Source organism: Ixodes scapularis, unplaced genomic scaffold (genome assembly GCF_016920785.2).
Source record: "Ixodes scapularis isolate PalLabHiFi unplaced genomic scaffold, ASM1692078v2 PGA_scaffold5__190_contigs__length_132052651, whole genome shotgun sequence".
Taxonomy (NCBI): domain Eukaryota; kingdom Metazoa; phylum Arthropoda; class Arachnida; order Ixodida; family Ixodidae; genus Ixodes; species Ixodes scapularis.
Window position 1 is genome coordinate 1,778,432 of NW_024609880.1, and position 21,003 is coordinate 1,799,434.

Here is a 21,003-nt window from a genome sequence, read left to right on the forward strand (position 1 = left end):
ATTGTGCCTGGTGTTCGATTTTATTTCATACATATTTATACAAAAACAAAGAAACGTGAAATGTACATTAATTCGTTTTGTGCAGGTGAGTTGTACGGCCAGAGGGACATATTATGTGAAGTTATTGTTCACGTTGAGTCGGATAATTACCTAAAATATGTTGATCAACGTTTTAATTAATGAAAATAAACGTGCGATTCTATATTTGAATATTGCTGAGCGTCAACGAAACCCCCTGCACCAGTCAACTTTAAAATGGCCTGAAGCACGTAGGAAGCGCTGGGCGCACCAAAGTTACCACTCGTGTTAAAGGCACAACGCTAGCGGCGCGACAATGCGAATGAGACTCTTACCATGTGCGTGTTCGGACCACTAACTAAACAAAAACAAAACAAAATTTTTTTGTAGTATTGTAAATCTTACATTTCTATTTCTTATAAACAAAAAACAACAAAACAAAATCATTAAAAAAACAAAATAAAGAGAGGAACACGTTTATGAAACGATAAGAGCTATATAACCACGAACCTATTATTGAAATCCTCTTTTTATGTGTATCCAAAGTGGTATACAACACCGAGTGTTGGGGTTACAACTGCAAAGTGGGTCCTATATTTGGCGCCCGACCGAACCCGAGTTATGCGAGGATCATTTGGGCGCGTCGTGCAGGTCGTGTCATTTGGGTTTCTGAACGAAAGTGAGGGAAACTAAATAATTATCTAGAAAAATAGATTCTACTCAACTCGTTAACATTAGACAGGGCGCCTATACAGCGTCGAATCCTCATCGAGCGACGGAGAAACTCGGCGTCCACTGAAACGCATGCGCATCGCGGATGCTGTTCCACTTTGGCGCTGCGCCGGGGGAGAGGGCTGTCGCCAACGCATCGAAATACAGGATTGTCCAGGACAGCATGCAGACGGGCTGTATCCGCTGTCTCGAAAGCTTTTCGACGACGATAGATGGTGGCAGCCACCCCTCCCAATAGACCGATGCCACCAAGCGAACTGCGCAGGCGCGCACATTCCGGAAGTTGCGCCGTCGCCATGTTCGTTGTAGTCATCAGCCCGCTTCCTCTCCGCGTCCTGCCTGCGTTGCCGTCGGCCGTGTCTCGGTTGGCTGCATAATATCACCGTTCTGGACGCCCCGGGATCAACTTCTCTTCACCACTAGTGTCGGTCATGTAAGTATTTCATGAAATTATATTGTTTGTGATACGTTAGTTTGCCGGGAAGCTTAAAAGAGTAGTCACCGTCGACGTTCGCTGGTGTCGGTTTTACGCGTCGTAGGCTTATGGAGACTGCCACTTCTGCTCCTCGAAAAGAAAAGAAACAAAACAAGAAAACGTGAGCACTCTGCCGCACGGCTGTCTCGGTGAACTTGCAAATGAGTGAGCGGTTAGTGCGGGCAAACTGTGCGGGCATATCAATGGAGCATCGGCTCCGGAGAGCACCGCAAAACAGTCAAACGCGTCGGTGGGCTCGGACATTACCGCTGCTCAGGCTTGTGCGCCGCGATTAATCTATAGAATGAAATAAATGCAGCAACCGCTGTAAAACAAAAAGACTGGTTTTCTCGGGGTTGTTCCCGAGTACGCGGAGAAACTTTTGATTAGTTGGCGGCAGTGCCAGCTGACATATGGGTACGCCAGGCACAAGCGAGCTCTCGCCCAGAAGTCAAGCGTGCATACGAACAAGGAATGCGCTTCGCGTGTGTTAAAAAAGGAGCAACGGTATATGTCCCATATTTAAAAATGTAGGTGAAATGAGTTCGCATGCACTTATGTGTGTTTTCTGTTCTATTTGCGTGGAACCAAGCGCGAACAGTCGCCTGATAGATCTTTTCTCCTGTATCTCGGTTGCCGTTACTGAGCCTGGTTGGAGCTGTAACACCAGTCAAATAAAGTCGCAACTTAATAGGTTAAGTAAAACAAGTCCAGTGTGTGTGTGAGGCATCTTGGTACTGATTCTTTTAGTACAAGCTGCACTACAAATTACATTTTGCAATGTTTTCCTATTGTGTTTAGCAACTGATGATGTGTTTTGTTTAAGGAAGTAGGTCTCATATCAGGCCATGATTATCGAGATTCTATTAACTTTATTGTTATAGTGCCCGTTCTGATCTTCTAAAGCATAGTGATGCTTGAAACATATGCTATTGCAGTAACTAATACAGAAAGCCATGAAACTAATATTTGGGCTTAAACAATACATTTTCTTTTCAGGTCTCTTTGAAATCGGAATGGCGTGTGCAGTGGTCGATCCTAACCAGCAGGAATGGACCTCCAAGACGAAGTCCCTGAATCCGTTCTTTGGAAAAGAACAGATCTACAGGTATGTGACCCAGTGTAGAAATACCATGATTTAAGAAGCATTTAGGTGCTGTCACTGTCCGATGGAGTACTCAGATTATTTAGCACGGAATGAGCCCTCTAGTCTAAATGGAGGAAAAGTGCCTGGAGTGCCAAACTGGTGCTGCGCCGGTTGTGCTTAAAGCTGCATTTGCAATTTGCTGGTGGTCTTTCATTTTCTTGGCCGCCATGCAGCAGGGGCAGTACTGTCCTTGACTGTATTTAACCTCATGATGGCGAACCTGCCTCCCTGCCTGGCCCAGACCCTAGACCTCGGCTTTACCGTCTACGCTGATGACATCGTGGTCTAGACCAGAGGGGGAAACCATTGCTTGTTAGGAAGAGACTCTGCAAAAAGCCCTTGCCGTCATTGTTGATTACCTAGACTCTGTTGGCCTCACAGTGCTGCCAGAGGAGACCCAATACGTCGTGAGCTTATGCATGGGCCTGTGCCCCGATTCACACAAACAAGTCACGAAGGTGACATTTCTATGGGTCGTGCAATGAATTTCTTACCTTCGCTAAATACTACTCGGAACGAGTCCTTGACGTGAATTGCCCACAATACGGACAGTAGTTTCCCTCTCCAAGCAACGACAGTCGCAGAAAAACTACAGCGTTTTCTGCGACTGCGATCCTGACACCTGCGCCACGTGCATCATCAAGTGTAATCTTCAGGTAGCTACTGGTGAATCGCCTGGCAGCATCTTGTGTAGTTAAGTTTCGTTGCTGGCGTAGGTGCCGGCTATCTCACATAACTACAAAATATTTTTATGTAGAAAGCTTTTTCACATGCTGGCGGTATCTTGAATCACTTCAATCTGAACACTTCTACATGTTGTGCTGTTAAAATATAAAAAAAAAAATTCATGCAATATGTTGATTGCAATATTTATTATGCAGGTACATGGAAACCAAAGGAGCCACAAAGCACCGAGAGGCTGGCCTGCGACTGTTTTCTTCAGGCCACCTGCAGAAGCTGGAGTTTTCTACGCGGGAGGCTGAGGACACCATTGTACGTGCTCAAGTTTTGGCATCTATGTCAATAAGAACTTCGTACAAAGTCAATGCTGCACTGGCTAAGTGTGATGGGGAGATCATTACTGGCCACTGCTCATGTGTTGCAGGAAAGGGTTCCGTCTGCAAGCACCTTTGTTGCGTTTTTTACGGGCTAATGTACATCGCACAGCATGACCTCAGTGTTGTACCAGGTGTTGTTGCATGCACCGAGACGGAAAGGCAATGGTACAAGCCAAGAGACCCCAGAAAAGTTAGCGAACAGTTTGGCACTGTGGTCTTTTGTAAAGACACTTGTGAGAGAATGAGCAGTGCTCCAAAGCACCATGAGAAGCGAGTGGCATATTCGTCACTTAAGGGTGACAGACTAAATCTGCAGCCATTGGACCTCATTCACCTGCACGGCAAACTGTACGAGAGCGGCCTTCACTGCTTTGCGGACGTGCTCGAGGCTAATGACTTTGTACCTAACAAAGTGAAAGAAAGTGACAGTGAAGCCACGGAAAAGCTACCACCGCGGTGGTTGGATCAAGTAGAGAAGCAGCTAGGTCTAACTGCCTACACGCCAGAAGAAATAGCGGCTGTGGAGGAGGGCACAAGGCTGCAAAGCTTGTGTCCTCTGTGGCATCACTATAGAGAAGGCATCATCACTGCCTCACTTGCGAATAGAGTGTACACGTGGGTGCACACTTGTCGAACAAAAGTGGGACCCCACGATCCTCGGTCTCTCTCGAATGCTGTGTTGGGCAAAACGAAATGTCGCGCAACAAATGACATGAAGAGAGGTCTCTTGCTCGAACCTGAGGCTAGAACACTGTTTCAAGAGAAAAACGCTAGCCATGTAGATCTTGACGTGAAGGAGAGTGGTCTCTTCTTGTCGCAGAGCCACCCTTTTCTGGGTGCAAGCCCAGACGGGATAGTCTCGTGCAGCTGCTGCGAGAAGCGGCTCATTGAGATCAAATGTCCGCGGAGCTTGGCAACATTTTCTAAGTCTGAACTGCATGATGGACGCCTTAAACCCACTAGCAAACATTATGCACAGGTGCAGATGCAAATGGGCGTGACGGGACGGAAGTTGTGCATCCTCTTTGTGTACTGCAGCAAAGACGACTACCGGCAGGTTTCAGTTCCTTTCGATGAGAAATATTTCCATGAGCTGGTTGAGCGTTGTACGTTTTTCTACGACACATACTTTCTGCCTTGTTTTAGATGTTAGGACATTTTATTGCAAAACATACTCATCTGAAAAGCTATTTGTTTCTGTGGTTAACTAAATTTGGAACTGCTGGTGTCCGATGCATATTTAGCAAATTTCTTTTTAAAGAAACGTATTAAAAAAAATTGTCTAAGTGTTCTAACATGGTGCTTGGTATAACATGTGTTTTGTTTAAGATAGACTACTCGTTTGCGGTTTATTCCTTATATTTTTGTGCCAGCAAATCGCCTCAGATCTTCAGTGTACTTATTTAGCTTTTGAATGTATTTGTTTAGTGTGCCATATGATTTGCAGAGGTAAATAAACACTTTGCCATATCCTTTTTCTTCTTTGTTTCATTGTGGCCGGATGCCTAACTAAAACACTTTGCACGTGACAACTCAAGTGAATTCTAGATTGCTGTACACGAATACAGTTTTGCGAGGTCCTAATTTTTACGAATAGAAAAGTAGGTCCAGCAAACAATTCAGGCAATATGTGAACACTACAGAAGCTACATTCGATTCTCAAAAATTAAGTCGTTTACACTATAATGTGGTACACAAAAGATTCTCAAATAAATATAACAGTACTAAAAGGCTGCCGTGGTATTAAGAGGGGGGGGGGGATGCTATGTGAGCAGCCTTAGTAGGAAAGCATAAGCTGACACATGGCTACAAGTCTCTGCATACAAGGTGTCCACAAGAAGCAATTGCTCAGTAAATGGCACTTATTAGCTGAAACATTAAATTGAATTAGCACTTTTAGCCTATAAATCAGTGTTGCTGTGAACACTGCAGCTGAAATGAAGCCTTAGGGAAACATTTGTCTCGTCCCAACATCAGACAATGAAAAGCCGAGAATGATTGTGTATGCACGCCAAGCATTCAGTGATGTGTAATAAATAGTCTTTCAACACGATAAGCAACAATCTTATTGCTTATCATGTAGGCAAGCATAAAGATATCCCTCTCCCAGAGCAATCTTTTTATTGCACACAAGGTACTTGCTTGTGTACACAATCGCACATGGTCACCATCTCGCCGCAAGACATGAACTCCTCAGATCCAACGCATTTCAAATGGCTGTTAGTAAAACGAGAGTCCTCCCAACCTTTCGACTAGAAACTCGTGCCACAGAAAAGGGGCCAACGGTGTTCAGTACTTAAAAAAGAAATAGTTTGGTATTATCTTTTGAGCTTCACAGTAGAACGTTTCTAGCTCTGTGTTCTCATGTGCTCCTTTTTCTGGCCTGCTATGTGATATGCAGTTGGTGAAACTGTTGAATCCAGCATTACTTCATAGTTATTTTAGCAGTGCCAATGCAACGGACTACCTACAACAAGGGCTCATCAACAAAGTTTGTCAAAAGAGCACAAACGTGCCACACCTTGTTGAGCTGCTCAGACATGCTGTTTGGAAAAATCTGCGAGAGGATTCTGAAATTTTTTACCCTTCTGATAACTCTCTCGACGTGTATACGGACGCTTGCAATGTGCCTTGTTTCCTGCTCATCCTCTTCCGAGAGCTGGGGTCGCCCTTCCATAAATGGCGGAATATTCAGGTGGAGTGAGCGCTGCTTGCATTCCTCCGATATTGTGAAGCCCCTGTCCGCCATGACGCTGCGTCCAGGGGTGAACTTGTCCAATACACCGCAAGCCTTCGTAAGTGCCTTGTCGGACAGCCTGCCAGGTGCAAGGTCCGACACAAAGGTGACGAACCCGTTAGGGCTACAGACAATCAATCCCTTTGCAGTATTGTGTTTCTTGTATGTCGAGTATGTTTCACTCTGCACTCGAAATGAAGATGGAGTCTCTATGTAGATCTCGGTGCAATCCAGGATCCCATCCACGGTGTTATACCCTTTGTCTGCAAAGGCTTGTGGCCTGTATTTATCACACAGGTGAGGGGGCAGCCATGTTGGCACCTGCATAAAATGATTTGAAGACTGTAGAAGTAATTTCTGGGCTTTTCTTTCTCTATGTGGGAAAAACAATAATCCAGTGTTTGAAAGCAGATTGCCAAGCTTGTTGAGCTTGATATTTCTTAATTTTTCTAGAAGACAGGAGTTGAGAAAAGCATCCAAGCAGGCAATGTCGGCGTACATACCTGGCGAAGCCTGTTGTCCAGGAAGTCCAGCCAAGTGACCCAAATTCGGGACACCGTACTTTGCGACACACCAAACCTGTTAAAAATATTTTTATGGTATTGTTTTTAAGCATGAGTCACTGCCAACCTACATTTTAAAAGCGTGCACACTTGTAAACAGGCAAGTTCAGATATTTCTATGCATGATCTTCTTGCCACCGACACTGCAACGGTAGCATTAATAACAGTCGGCAGAGATTTTACTACCTATTAAACCAAAATGCAAAGATAGGAATGTTTGTTTAGTTGAATAAGGAGTCGTTCGGATCTATCTTGCATAGCCCAGCAGCACTGGCACTTAAATTAAGGCAACATTATCTGACTCGCTGAGTCGAGAATATAATTACTTGCTACACTTTTATTTACTCTGTAGAAAGCATTGTGCACAGATTATAAATCGAGAATCGTCTATGTATATCGAGACCAAATATTATACAGATTTTTCACATGCCATTCCACATTTTGAATGCTCACATTTAACATTTTTACGGTCATACGTTAACCAACATGTCTGTCGCAGCCAATAAAAGGATATCGGTTTTCAAAGGAGATGGCCCACCTGAAAGCAAGGTCTGCTCCGTCAAGCCCCAATCGAAGACGAAGGAGTATTAAAATCAGCTGAGTCTTCAGAGGCAGAATAAATCTGCGGTCCTCGTTTTCAGTTTCTTTCATTTGCCAAAACTGCAATCTTTTAGCATCTGGCTCCAGAAGGGACCAAAACACGTCTAAGCGTTCAGGTGACGTGAAGCCTGTGTAGTACCTCAGTTTCTTGTGGTCCTGTTTGATGGCTTCGTAACGAAACTCTGTCGTTCCCTTAGCTTCCGCTTCCTTCATCCGCCTGTACGTGGCCGAGAGATCAAGCTTAAGCGACCTGTTTTTTTGTTTTACTCGGTCGCACAGCTTCATTGAGTCAACTTGTTCTTGGCGGCTCTTGTCAAGCTGCCTTTTCAGTGATATCACTTGAGCTTGTACCTTTTTAACTTCCTCCTCTAAGCTTCCAATCACATCCTTCAGGCTAGAGATCTTCCTGAGGAGCTCGGTCTCACTCTTGTTATGAATACTGTAGGAGTGATCTGACAGTGGGTTGAGCTCTGGCAGTGTTTCGTCATCTACGGTGCTGCAGCAGGCGGTGCCAGGGTCGACGTCATCTGCAGCTCCTGTGGTGGTCTCCTGCTGGGCCGCTGGCATACTTGAGCCGTTGAGTGTAGTGGGCTGATTAGAGCACAAATAAAAACAAAAGAACAATAAATTTAATGCCTCTAATGTTCCTGCATACCTGCAGCTCAGATGTTCATATTGTTTCAGATGTAAAGAGACTTGTATCCTCTAATATTTTAATTATTTGACGTAAATCATTGAGTTTGTTTAGTCACGCCAAAGAGTTCTCCATGTGCGAGTTAAACTTTTCAGCACTGTTGAATGCTTTCTATGCTCCTGGCTGGTATGCTATATTTGCCAACCTAAAAGCTGCTGCATAAAATGGCAAGCCTCCTTTAAGAAAAAGAGAGACACCAAGGAAGCTTTTTTTGCTAGGCTACGCTTGGCCTGGACACCATACCTTTATTCGTGTTAAGGGACGCCTTGTCACCACCTTCTTTTGTTGGAGGGGGAAGATGGTCGGCACCCGCACCATGTAAGTCTTTTTCCCTCCTTGGAAATGTGCCCCACACACTCTGTGGCCCGTGGTTGGCACAAACTTTGAAAACCTGGGAGAAAAAAAATGGTCATATGCTGCAAAGCACATGGGCCCTTTAGAGCAACCTGACGTTTTTGAAGGAGTATTCAATCACTGTCTATTCAGGAACACCAAAATGGGCTAGTACATAGCAAGCTCAAGTGTATCTCTCGCAACGTTACCTTAAATGTTCATTTCACATAACAGTCCAAAACCTTCACAAACTATCGAGATTATGCGTTGTTTTGGTTTTATTAGCGGCAAACATCTAGAGACAAGCTTGGCTCTGTCTCCCCTGCTCAGCTGGTAAGTTAACGGTTACATGGCCAATGCTTGATGCATGATAAAATTCAAAACAAACCATGTCAGCACGACTTTATCGTCACTTTCTGCACCATTAACTACTCTTGCGCTCGTTGCTCTGAGTTACGTTTTGGAGCGGAAAGCGTGATACATTCGACAGATTCTGTCCACGAAACGTTTACGATTTGGTTCATGCGTCGCGACAGCTGAAATAGGGACAAACCACAGGGGGTCCGTTAGTTGGCAATTTTAAAAGAGACGGCGCAAAAAAAAAAAAAAAGAAAGAAAGAAAATTGCTTGCACGAACAGAGTCCTCTGTTTGTGTACCTTGTCGCTTAGTCCGTTCGTCTTACCTAAACGTCCAACATCATAAACGGGACCGCAGAAATACACCGGGCAAACAAAGAGAGCACTGAAAGCGACCGCCGGAAAGGAGCGCCGACATCACGATTGAGATAGGCCGATACGTCGCGCCTCCGCTGCAAGTGCGCGGAGCGTCAAACAGATCCCAAACACAAAGAGCATGTCAGCGCGTCCTTCTCTACACCCTTCATGCCTTGTACCTTGGAAGCTTATGCTTTTTTGTCAACGTGCGATGGGTTAAATGCAGACGAAGGAAAGCTGTCTTACCTTCCGCTCTGTCCAGCTCTGTTGAGTCCTCGTAACCACGTCTCACGCAGGCTTTTTTCCTTTGGGAACACGTAAAACCCGATGCCTTTTTGCCGGGTACTATTGTTATTGCACCCTGGCACACAACAGGTGAAGCCACCCATTGGGCACAGTGAATGAGCACCGGTTAGAACAACTACGTCGCGTTCAAAGAGCGCACCGAGGCTGCCGAGGCGGTCGAAAAACTCCCGAGAACTACAGGTCCCAGAATTCACCGCGGCAGCGGTGGCGTAGTGCAACTCACGGTGAGATCGGTCTATTCAAACAGGAGAAAATCTCCGAGGATGCGCGCGTCCAGCCGTTCAAAACTATAGTCACCGAGAGGCTAAGGACGAGAAAAACTTGGGCTGGAGAGGAGGGAGCAGGTGCAACGATAGACAGTACTGACCGGAATTCTCTTCGTACTCAGTTAGCCGCTTCCTCCCAATTCATGACCGCATAGGTCCTCAGTGCTACATTTTCTTCTGTTGCTGCTGGCTTTTTATGCTCTTTATAAAAGTTCTTTATTTGTACTTCCTGCCGAAAGTATTACTGGTACACTGTTAGCGAAAATGTAATATTTCGCCTGTTTACACCCCATTTTCACTCGTTAGCATATTTTTACACGCTCTGCTAGTGATAAATCGTCAAAACATTACTTAGGGTAGTAAAAATTGGTGTTTCGGTTTCGGTTTACACGACTAGGCGTGTAAGCAACACTGAAAACACCCCAGCCCAACACAAGGGCTATGTTCCAAATCTTACCCGAGTAACCTGCCTCCTACGTCAGCGGGTAATACCACGTGACATCGCGAGTAAACGATCCGCGACTCGATCTTGGAACTAGGGGTGTCGCGAACTTTTGTCGAACCAGATTTTTTGGTCGAACTTTCGGGGTTCGACTGGGTCGAACCGGTTCGACGAACCTTCGAACTTTTCGCCAGATTCGACCGGTTCGACTTTGTGGACAGTGTGGCCAGCCCTTGATACAAGCATGTCTAGGTTTGGAGAATTTTTTTTTTAATGCAAAGGGTTATTTTATTTTGTGAACGGCTGCAATTAAAAGAAACTAAATCTAATCACTGAAGAAGTTAATAACTTAATTTTTAGTACTGTATTAACTGAAATAGCCAATCAGCGGTGCACTTAGTTCATCTTTTAGCCATTACCATCCAATCCGAAGCCAACGAGTCAGCCTGACGCGCATGCGCACACGTGTCGAACCTCGATACAAGGTTCGTCGAATTTTCCACTAAAAGTTCGAAAAAGTCGAACCTGGTCGAACTCGAACCGCGGCCGGTTCGCGACACCCCTACTTGGAACGACCAGGATAATCACCTGGATACTACGCGGATTGGCTTCGTCTTGGGTGACGGCAAAAAGAAAACACAGCAGCGATGGCAGAAAATAGCAGACGATCCCTTTGACCATGGCGAAAGCACCCGAAGAACGGTAATGTTAATGACGACGCGGTGTTTTTTGAGGTGGATCCACCAGCTCCTTTTACTCACCTTCGTTTTGAGCTGTATATTGAGATCAAAATTACTTACTCCTTACAGCTAGACATAAAAAAAAAAAGTGTTTTTATTAATCAGCGCGATCGCTGCAATTCTAGTCACGGTGCCCTAAACGCATATATTCCACGCATTGTAATTTGCACCGATTATGTTTTGCAGAAATATATTCCACACGGTGCAGCGGTACAGCGCGAGGGTGCTTTCTCCAGAATGATATGAAACTCACGTTCGCTTTGACGCGAATGTGATTACAGTGAAATTTTCGAAGCCTTCGCTGCTTTACAAACGTTATCCTCTCATTACACACACTCTGGATGAAACAAAAATACTACATTATTATATACCGAGTTCAAATATTTTCGGCCTTGAACGTGAGAATACGGCATTCCCCCAACGCCGAGGACGAGGATGCGGAGAAGCTCCTGTTTACGCTCGCACTCGGGTAATAACAAGCACACCTTCCCGGGGAAGGTGGACGGTCTGGATGTAATGCAGTCAATTCCTGCGTTGACAACAGCAAATCGCAATAACCACACATGCTGCACTTAATTCTTTGTCATTTCGAACGTCCGCCACCAGAACCAACGGAGCAAGCGAGCTTTGACGGCTGTCGGCGCAGAAAGCAGACGACGAACAGATCACGTGACGTATTTACTCGATTTGATCCGACTTTACCCCCCGATCGAGGAGGGTAGCGCGAGTAATTACTCCGGAGTAAACAACCCGCTTCAGGAACGGGAGTTCTGACGTCATCGAGTAAGCTCGAGTAAGTTTTGGAACGCCACGGTACGAAACTTTTACTCCGGAGTCGGATCGAGTAAATTTTGGAACACAGCCCAAAACTGCCAAAACGTCGAGCTGGTCGAGCGCCATGTTGCTTTTGCCTTGAAGCGGTACGGCGGACGTAGCAGCCGAAGGTGAGTGTTTGATTTTTTTTTACCAAGTTTGTATAGAATGTAGCACGTCTCAGATTTTTATTACATGACATTCAAGAACGTTAGATTTGCTTTGAGCAAGCCGGCTCAGGCGTTAAGCCCGATTCACACAACCGGCGTTTAGCCACCCGTCGATTGGAAACGACTCGACTGCTCGCCGGTTCTTTTGCGCGAGCTTTCGCTCGGGCGCTGTGAACCCTATGAACTGTGGTGCTCAAAGCTAGCACAATTAGGCACGGCTAGCGTCCCGGTGGAAGCTGCAGAGAGCGGAAACCGAAGACACCGTCACATAAGAGTGGCGAAGCCGCGATCCTGCGCTGATCGTTGTCCCGCCGCTCTCTCCGGCAATATCGACACTTCGCTGCTGGGTGTCTCGTATTTCGACGTTTTAGAGAAACTTGGCATTGGCAAGCGCGAGGAGTCTCTATATCGTTTTCTCCGTCGCCTGCGTGGAGGGAACACGGTGGCGATAGAAACATATGCTCATGCAGTCAGTCAACTTGGACAATCCCCCTGTTCCCTCAATCCTATCGCATTCTTTGACTGCGTTTGTGACAACAACGTTTCCCCAGTGTGAAAGCTTTCAGTCACAACGGGCTACAAACTGGGTTGTGCATTGCATGTAGCCCTGAGGGAATTCTTCGCCGGAGACACCAGCACATTAGTTTCATTGGTAAGGTGACCGGCCACTAACGTGTTTGGCAAATGAAGCGATCATGGGTAAGTAGAAATGCAAACAATGTTGAATGAGTATTAAGGTGGTTGTAGCCAGAGCCTGCCAGTTGAAATCAACCTTTAACAATATAGTCTGCGGTAACTTCTTTTTGCACTTAGGATTGCAATTTTAAACACAAAGCCACTCCACATAGCTGTCGAAAATCGTGTAAACAACAGCAGTCATCGTCCCCGGTTCGGATGAGCGAAGCCTTAGCTTGATGTAAAGAATGGCGGTCTATACTTCTTGGTTGTTTCAATCACAACCTCGCACAGCTGAACAGACAAACAAATCAAGGAAATATATCCTGCGCTGGCTTGCAAATTACAGCACACAAGCAGGGTACATAGCAGAGCAGAAAACACTCGCAATGAGCACACGGAGGCATGCAGCTTCCTTTCTTTTTCCCTCGGCGAATGATTGGTTTGCTGCAGCATTCCGTAAGCACGTCGACATTCAAAAGTTGAGCCTGATCTGTCTTGCAGTGCCTTGCGGAACGGCAAGTATCGCCCACCATTCCACAAGGCACTGCAGGACTCGCAAATGTGTGAACAGTGCTTTGCAATAAAGGCCATGATCGGGCAGCAGGTGCCCATCTAAAGACATTTAATATTGATTGGCATTGAACTAACCTTTGGGCTTCATCACGTAGCAAGCATGGGTGAGGTATAATTCAAGAACATTTAATGTTCGACGAGTTTAATACGTTGTGGTGCTTTCCCATCTGTTTCGGTGTCACGGAGTGGGGTTCAAATTAATAAAAATAATTCAATGATCCACTCTGAGAATAAACGAGAAATTACGGGAAAAGAACAAGAGAGCTAAGTTCGACCATTGACTAGCGCTAAGTCCACGCCTGTTGTATAATCAGTAGAGAAAGATGATGACACAGGGAGGATAAGCAAACAAAAGATTAGATTTAATAAAGTGAAAAACTAAGCTGTACAAGGCAATAGAGCACTCAAGCCGCACCCTTGCGGCTTTTTGTCAGAGCTCCTTGCATCATTTGTTTAGTACTTTGTACTTGGTGATGTTAAATAAACTTTGATTTGATTTGAAACACAAACCACACTCCAGCTCAAAGCTATGGAGCCCTGGGAGCCAGAAACTAATACTAAAAAGACTCGACGCTCATAAAACCGGAATAAGCCAACAAAACAGTGACGAAAAACCCGACACTAACAACGAGAGCAAACCGAGATGGAGCTCGAACGTTACCGCTACACACATGGGATAATCCCCCAAAACAGTCGCGACAGAAAGTAGCACTGTGTAAAAATCTTCCCAACATTCAACAATTCGTACTTCAGAGCCAGAGAATGCAGTAGACAAGTCCTAGAAAACCAGGCTTAGCTTTCCGGTAGGTGCCGAGTCCAGAGCAGTCCGTAGTCTAGAGTTGTCGGCCGAAGAACGGCGTCTCGAAGTCCAGCGGTCCAATTAGAGGCTTGATGAGGTCGACACCGCGCACCACACAGCCACACACGCTTCAGCACAACAAACTCAAACACTTGTCCGACAGGCAGGGCAGAAGCCAAAAATTACACGTTCCAAGACTCATCTGCAGGGAGTAACCGCGTTGAGTTGCGACCCGGCCAGCTCTGGGGTTGAACTACCTTCTTTGTTCCCGAACCCCCTTTTATAGGCTCGTCTACCGACCAACCTCCCGTTTCCCCGCCTTTCGGGTCAGTCAACTTTCAAGAAAAACAAAGCTACACAGCAACGACCCAAATGGCAAAACCTATTACATTTTTCAGACAACCAAACATATGTGGCCATCCATTCCCCCGTACGAGTCCAAAAACATCAATTATCGCCGATACATAGAACACGACAGGCGGCAGACTGAGCAAAGCCGCCGCCTTCAAAAAGCGCGCCAGCCAGCGTAAACATCTTTGTATCCCGGCGGCGCCCCTGCATGTCAAATCGGCACCATACGCGAGCCAGCATACGCACCCCTCCGTCCGCGAGGTCAAAGCCACAAACTGTGACCTGGGATGATCTACGTCACCCGTTAACAAAAACCCATTCCGCAAACGAGCAAATTCGTTGGGGACTTAGAAAGGAACTACGACGGGACGAACTGAGATTAAAAGTGGCACCACACTCCCCCTTTTTGACCGTACCAACACTTAAAGTGGTCCAAAAAAAAAAAAAAGATCATAAAAGTATTTAAAAAAATGAAGAGAAGCCTGAATTTGTGACACCCGGTTTCTCCATCCTGTGTTTTTTTTGTGCTTTTTCTATTACGAAGCGAGACATTATTCCAGCCGTAGGCACCAGATGTAATTCCCGTCTGCGATCATAAGATTATAGGATCCTAACTGCCGGCAGCTAAGTGTCAATTACATCCGGCTTGTGCATACAGTGCAACATCTTTTGCTATTCAGCCGATCATCACTTTACAGCCTGGGTATCTGTTCTTGTATAAACGACAGTAGTGCTACATGTTAAACGGCTCTAAAGCGATAGAGCAAACTCACATCTCATTATCTTTTAGCTGAATAAACTGTTTGTTTGGTTATGCTTGTTATCCAATTTTTGTTTTAAATTTAATTTTCTCATATAAACACCTTACATTATAGAAAAAAAATCTTTTTATAGCATGGAGGTGTCCATATTAAGAAGACATGACTGCATCATCTTTGAAACTAGTTTGCCACAGCCAGTGTTATAATATGTATTGATTTTTTATGCAGTGCCTGCCTTTCCTTGCCCCTTGTGAGGACGACTGAGAAAGCGACTTTGCGCCACAACGACGGATGGCAAGTGTCCCAAGTGTCGTCACCTATAGTGGTCATGTGCTATGTGTTCGCAGCATTGTAAGCCGACCGTGGAGCACTTTCAAAAGGGAACTTTCGCCATGTGCACAGTATGGCCGTGTACAATACGGGGCACGTACAGTCAGAAGAATTATGAGAGGGAACATGCGGGCGTGTGTCACTTGGTACAGGCAGAGCAGCCTAGCAAGTGTCATGCTTGTGCACTGAGGGGCCCTGGTTTGAAGAGCCGAGGCAGAAGTTTCAGCGGCGGTGTCACCGCCCTGGCGGCTTGTCGCCGAAGCAGAAACGGGGTTAGCTAGCTTTGCTCGTGGCTGGCTTTGTGTAGTGTGTGTAGACCGGGAACGTAGGCTTATGAACTTCGGCAACAAGAATACTACACGGCTTTGGTGTTTTGGTACGAGCAACAAACGTGACACTATCTGCTACGACTAGCTACGACCACCCACCGCAGCGGTGAAGGCATCCAAGAAGCAGAACCTGTGTATTACGCCGTTGCCGTAACCCAACAGTGCTCATTTGTCATGGAGGGCTTTCCGCCCAGAGACTTTGCTCGTCACTGAGTGTTATTTCCCGTGTTTCTCTTTGTGTGCGCAGTGGCTGGACGGGCCTCATACAGCAGTTCTTCAGTCTCAAAGGTGACTAAAAGCTGAGGGTGGATGGACTTGCAGCAATCCCCTCGGTTGGTGCGTGTGACAGAACCTTTGTACGGCATCATCGGGAGGATGCTGTTGTGAGTTAGCAAGTTGTCCAATTGTATGTTCATTATGCTAATATTTGAAAAAGCTTGTTTAAAAGGATGCTGGACCAAAATTTGGATTTCATAAAATAAGGCCGCGGAAGCTTTGAATGGGAGCTCTACAAACTCCGAAACATCACTCATACATTAATATCTCAAACGGATGGCCGTATTCTTGGAAAGGAAAGGGCACAATCAAACAAGAAATGTGACATCATACTTCTCCTGGTACACTTTAGAATGAGGGGAAGCGGCCTCGCTTCTCTCATTCCCGCTTCGGTTCACCTGCTTAAGGGGTTGAAGCCTAGAGGAGAGGGAATGAGAATCGCGACATCACATGTCTCGTCGGCCTTGTTGAATCCCACATGTTTCCAAAAATACGGCCATCCGTTAGAAATAATGTTGTATGTGTGATGTTTTGGGGGTTTTGCAGCGTCCCGCCTACCGCCCCAGTGTTGTTTTGCAAGCTTCGAATTTCGGTTAAGCATACCTTTTAATATGAATAATTGTGTCATCAGAATGTTAGAACATGTCAGTTCTACACAGCTACTCTCAAACATTTTCGAGTGGTCTCGCCTGCCAGATTCAAAGGGGGGGGGGGGGGGCAACATGTACATGTTTTTATGTCTACAGCACAAATAGTTCCTATCATGCACTCTAAATAGCTGTCAATCGACAGACTGGGTAAAAGAGTGAGCACAAACAAGTCCAACTACCAAGAATGCTGTCCATGGCGAATCTTGGACACCATGTCTTATGTTATGTGGCTTCAGCGGTCTTTCTATAGTTCTTTTCATTGTTGCCGGTAGAGCAGCTACCGATAGGGGGGATTGCGAGGACGTCAACTTTGAAATGCAGTTTCTTCACATAATGTTTGCACTTTGGGAAGTTTCTACACATATACCTTGAAGTCGCTATTGTACGGATGAAACAACTTTGTAAGAGTGTCTATGAAAACTTGGGCAGGGTTCTCTTTAACGTGCCTGACTTACAACAAGGCTGTCCAACTTGAGAAATTTCACTGGTGGGAAGCTTATTTTCATATAAGAATGGTGTACTTCTTCACAGCGCTGTATGTATCCAACAGAAACTCCAGATGTGTTCAATAAAAGCAGCATTTGCTAATATTGTGTTTTCTGTGTATCTGATGCACTAGGTTGTATTTGTTTTGAACGCTTGCTACGTTTAGGCTATAAAAAATAGTCTAAATTTTATGCCGACAAGCTTATTGAAAAAGAAGTGTTCGGTCTGAATAAAAGATTCCAGAAATTACACTAAAATAAATTGCTACTTGGGGTAGCAAAAATGGTGTTTTACAGTCGACTCTCATTATTTCAAACTCCAGGGCCCGTTTGCTCGAAGCGCTAACCGCGGCTGAAGTTAGCCGCAGTACCTAGGAGAGGGATTTTCAAATCACGTGACTGGCTCGGTAGGGATGCGGGGAAGCGTGGCGGTGCCCCGGTGAGTGAGCGCCGCACGCTTTGGAACTAATATGTCGTTGTAGCTGCAATACCGGGCGCGTTAGTCAGCAACGAATGGTGCAGGAGGCTTTCGCTTTGCCTTACCTCAATTCATCACAAAGCATGAGCAAGGCTCTTGCCGCATTTTTTAGATAGTCTTTCGACTCTGGCCATTCCTAAGCCTAAATGAATGTGGTAATTGTCGGCTTAGCAACATCTTTGGAAAGCGGATTGTCTTGTCTCTATCGGTCGGGTATTGATTGCACACAAAAGCAAACAGCATCCCTATAGACCTTTTTCTAAATTACCCAAGCATCGAGAAGAACGCTGAAAGTATAATTATGCGGTCCGCGCGCACTGGCCTTCCTCTTATAAAAGATTCGAAGTAAATAATCATAATAAATATTTGACCAACGCACGTGCAAGACAAAATTTGTTTTAGACTTTTTGCTTTAGAACAGTTGCTACTTCAGACGCCAGCACGTGCAACGCGTGTAACTACACTTGTAGCATGCACCTCGGTGCTTGGGAAATTTAGAGAAGGGTCTAATATGGTCTATTGGGACGCTGTCTGCTTTTGTGTGCTATTAATACCCGGCCGATTGAGTCAAGGCAATTCACTTTCCAAAGACATTGCCATGCTAACATTTATCGCATTCATTTAGGCTTAGGAATGGCCAGAATCGAAAGACTATCTAAAAAATGTGGCGAGGTCATATGCTCATGCTTTGCGATTTAAATGAGGTAAGGCAAAGCGAAAGCCTCTGGCACCATTCATTGCTGACTAACGCGCCCAATATTGCAGCTACAACGACATATTAGTTTCAAAGCGAGCGGCGCTCACTCACCGGGGCACCGCCATGTTTCCCTGCATTCCTGCCGAGCCAGTCACGTGATTTCAAAATCCCTCTCCTAGGTACTGCGGTTAACTTTAGCCGCGGTTAGCGCTTGAGCAAACGGGCCCTGGAAGCCACACACTTTAGTTTGAAATATCAGAAGATTGAATTATCAAAATTCATCTAAATATTGTCACGAATAAAAACATACTTCTTTATTAAACTTAAAATCGGTGTGTAATGCGCCGAACTTGTGCTGAGAAACATAAATTAACAAAGACTTTTGATGGTGTCGAAAGGACAACTGCCTCAAGCAGCCAAGCGAAGGTACTTTTGTAAGCGCGTGGGTATCTAGAAGTTTCTGAGCTCGAACAAAAAAAATTTAGAGTCGTCTCATCATTCCAGTCACGCAAACAAAAGAAAGAAGGACATGCGCTGGCGGGGTCAGCGGCATGTGAGTCGATCACGCTGCTGACTCGGCTATTTGCACGTGGCATTACTCCCCTCTTGTGAAAGACTCATCGTCTTTATGCAACACAAAATTAAATTAACAGCTTAAACAAGACTAGGTCAAAATACAGAGTCTCGTAAATAGCAGATTTTCACAGTCCTACCGAGCATACCTAGTTCAGTTGAGTCGGAAGACGTGAATCGCCTACGGGTCGCAGAGGGCAGCGTGACAATGTTGATGTGCCATTGGCCAACGACTTACAACTTAGGTCTCATGTAGCGAATAACCTTAAGGTCGAAGCACCACTTTAACAGTTCCTTGCTGCGACGATGAATTGGTGTTTAGATTCACAGTGGGTAGCCAGGCTGAAACTGGGCGTCGTGGTGACAAAGATTGTAGCAGTCATTGTCAGGAAGTTGTGGCTTGCATCAAAATGCGACCAAGCTGGCAAACTTCCTCCGTTCGTTGAGTGACATACCAGGCGTCGTCGTCCTGTTTGTCTTCGTGACAGATACCACACTTGCCGTAGGTATTGTCATCGGGTTCATCATCAAGGTCGCCGTCAAGTTTGTAGTCGTGGTTGTCGTTAAAGGGCAACTCCGGACCATACTTTCAATTTTGGGATTATGACTGTTTTTAGTGCAGTCAGCGTCCCTGAATTGCAAGGTGTAATTTTTTCCTCGTTATTGTGCGTAGTTTTAAAGATATGGACGCCTCAAAGTTTTGTTTGGGGCACGGCCAACAAAACCGAAACTAGCCGCTCGAGACCCTGGCAGCACTAGAAATCGGCCGCTATGTGAACGTGACGTCAGGATCGTTCTCGTTCAACGAGTACGCAGGTTGATCAGCAACAACTTGTGTTGCGCTAGCCGTCTAAAGGTAGGAGGTAAGCTGATTTTATTTTAATTCTGTATATGTGGTAGTTATCCAGCACATGTAGGAAGAGTTAGTGCGTATACCCAAAAGCTAGTGACTGGAAAACCCGTAAACTCGTACAGTGCCGTACTCGGCGGCCGCTGCCGCCGTGCGTGTGCCATGCCGTACTTGTCGCTAGTATACCCAAAAGGTAGCGACTGGAAAACGAGTGAACTCGTTCAGTACCGTACTCAGCGGCTGTCGCCGTGTGTGCAGTCATCCGTACTCTGTCGCTAGGCCTAAATTGACATCGGGGCTCCGTGGATGGAGCGGCGTTGCTCTACGACGCGCTGCCAGTGAAGTACAGTACTGGGGGCCCTCTCGCTTTTGCGCTGCGGGTCAGTAACAGACACGAAGCTTTGAGGCTTTCCGGCACGAGCTGCTGCGTTAGGGCTGTACATGTCTGTTTTTGCATTCTTTTTTCCTTGGGCGCGTAAAAGCCAAAGTCCACTCGTCGAACAGCGTTTACCCACACCTTCTTCAATTTCTGGTACGTTGGAAACTTGTGAAAAAGCACCTCCGGGTTGTGCAGCGCGTTGATTGAGCAGCCCACAGCACTACAAGTTCTACTCGGCATCCTTCGAGGAACAGCTGGGCAGTCTTGGGCGCTACGAGTTGCTCGCTAAAACCAGTCTTTGAGTCCTCACAAGCAAATAAACAAAAGGCTATACCGAAGCTACACGGGCTACAGATAAAAGCAATGGCTAAACATGACAATCACAAGTCCAAGAAGCGGTGGTAGCGGCTCAAAGAAGCGCAGTCCGCGTAACGCTTGGAGGAAAAAAAGAACGATACTGACGTCACGGCCCAATGTTGCTTTAGTGATCGGCAACCCGCTAGCCGACCGCTAAGGTGCAGCGGCTCGCGGCGGGTCACATTTTTATTATCGGCATTAGTTGAGAATGCGGCATCCTACGGACGTAATATTTTGGCTGGGGTCGTATTTTGTGTCACTACAGCGATACCAGTAATTTCTTTAATTTCGAGTTTTGGCCGGAGTTGCCCTTTAAAGTCATCGTCCAGATTGTCCTTGGATAACTGTCAAAGCCGTAGTCGGGATCGTCTTTCATGAAATTGTTTGAGTCTTCGCCTGGGTCATCATCAGTGTCGTCATCATTCTCACCACCACGGTTGAAGACTGTTTGTCATCGAGGCCGTTGTCAGGTTGGTTGTTGACATTGTAGCTGGGTTCGGTCTTTGGAGTTGTCGTCCGTTTCATCATCAGCGTAGAAGTCGTCGTGATGTTTTCGTCTAAGTGTGGTAGCCAGGGGCTTTGTCAAGTTCATTGTTTGGGTCGCTTCCGAGGCCATAGTTGAGGTCGTC

The 21,003-nt window shown here is 45.9% G+C and overlaps 2 protein-coding genes across 2 annotated transcripts; one reads left to right on the plus strand and one right to left on the minus strand.

Moving 5' to 3' along the window:
• Positions 1–2,241: 2,241 nt before the first annotated feature.
• Positions 2,242–4,859, plus strand: LOC121047403. The gene is made up of 2 exons (XM_040502608.2): positions 2,242–2,333; positions 3,254–4,859. The coding sequence occupies exons 1-2, from the start codon at positions 2,242–2,244 to the stop codon at positions 4,581–4,583; spliced, it is 1,422 nt and encodes a 473-aa protein (XP_040358542.1). The 3' UTR covers positions 4,584–4,859.
• Positions 4,860–5,897: 1,038 nt separating this feature from the next.
• Positions 5,898–7,897, minus strand: LOC120843529. Its single transcript, XM_040214922.3, has 3 exons — positions 7,269–7,897; positions 6,671–6,746; positions 5,898–6,488 (listed from the first exon to the last, which is right to left on the minus strand). Exons 1-3 carry the CDS (start codon positions 7,895–7,897, stop codon positions 5,898–5,900), a joined length of 1,296 nt encoding a protein of 431 aa, XP_040070856.3.
• Between the last annotated feature and the right edge of the window lie 13,106 nt (positions 7,898–21,003).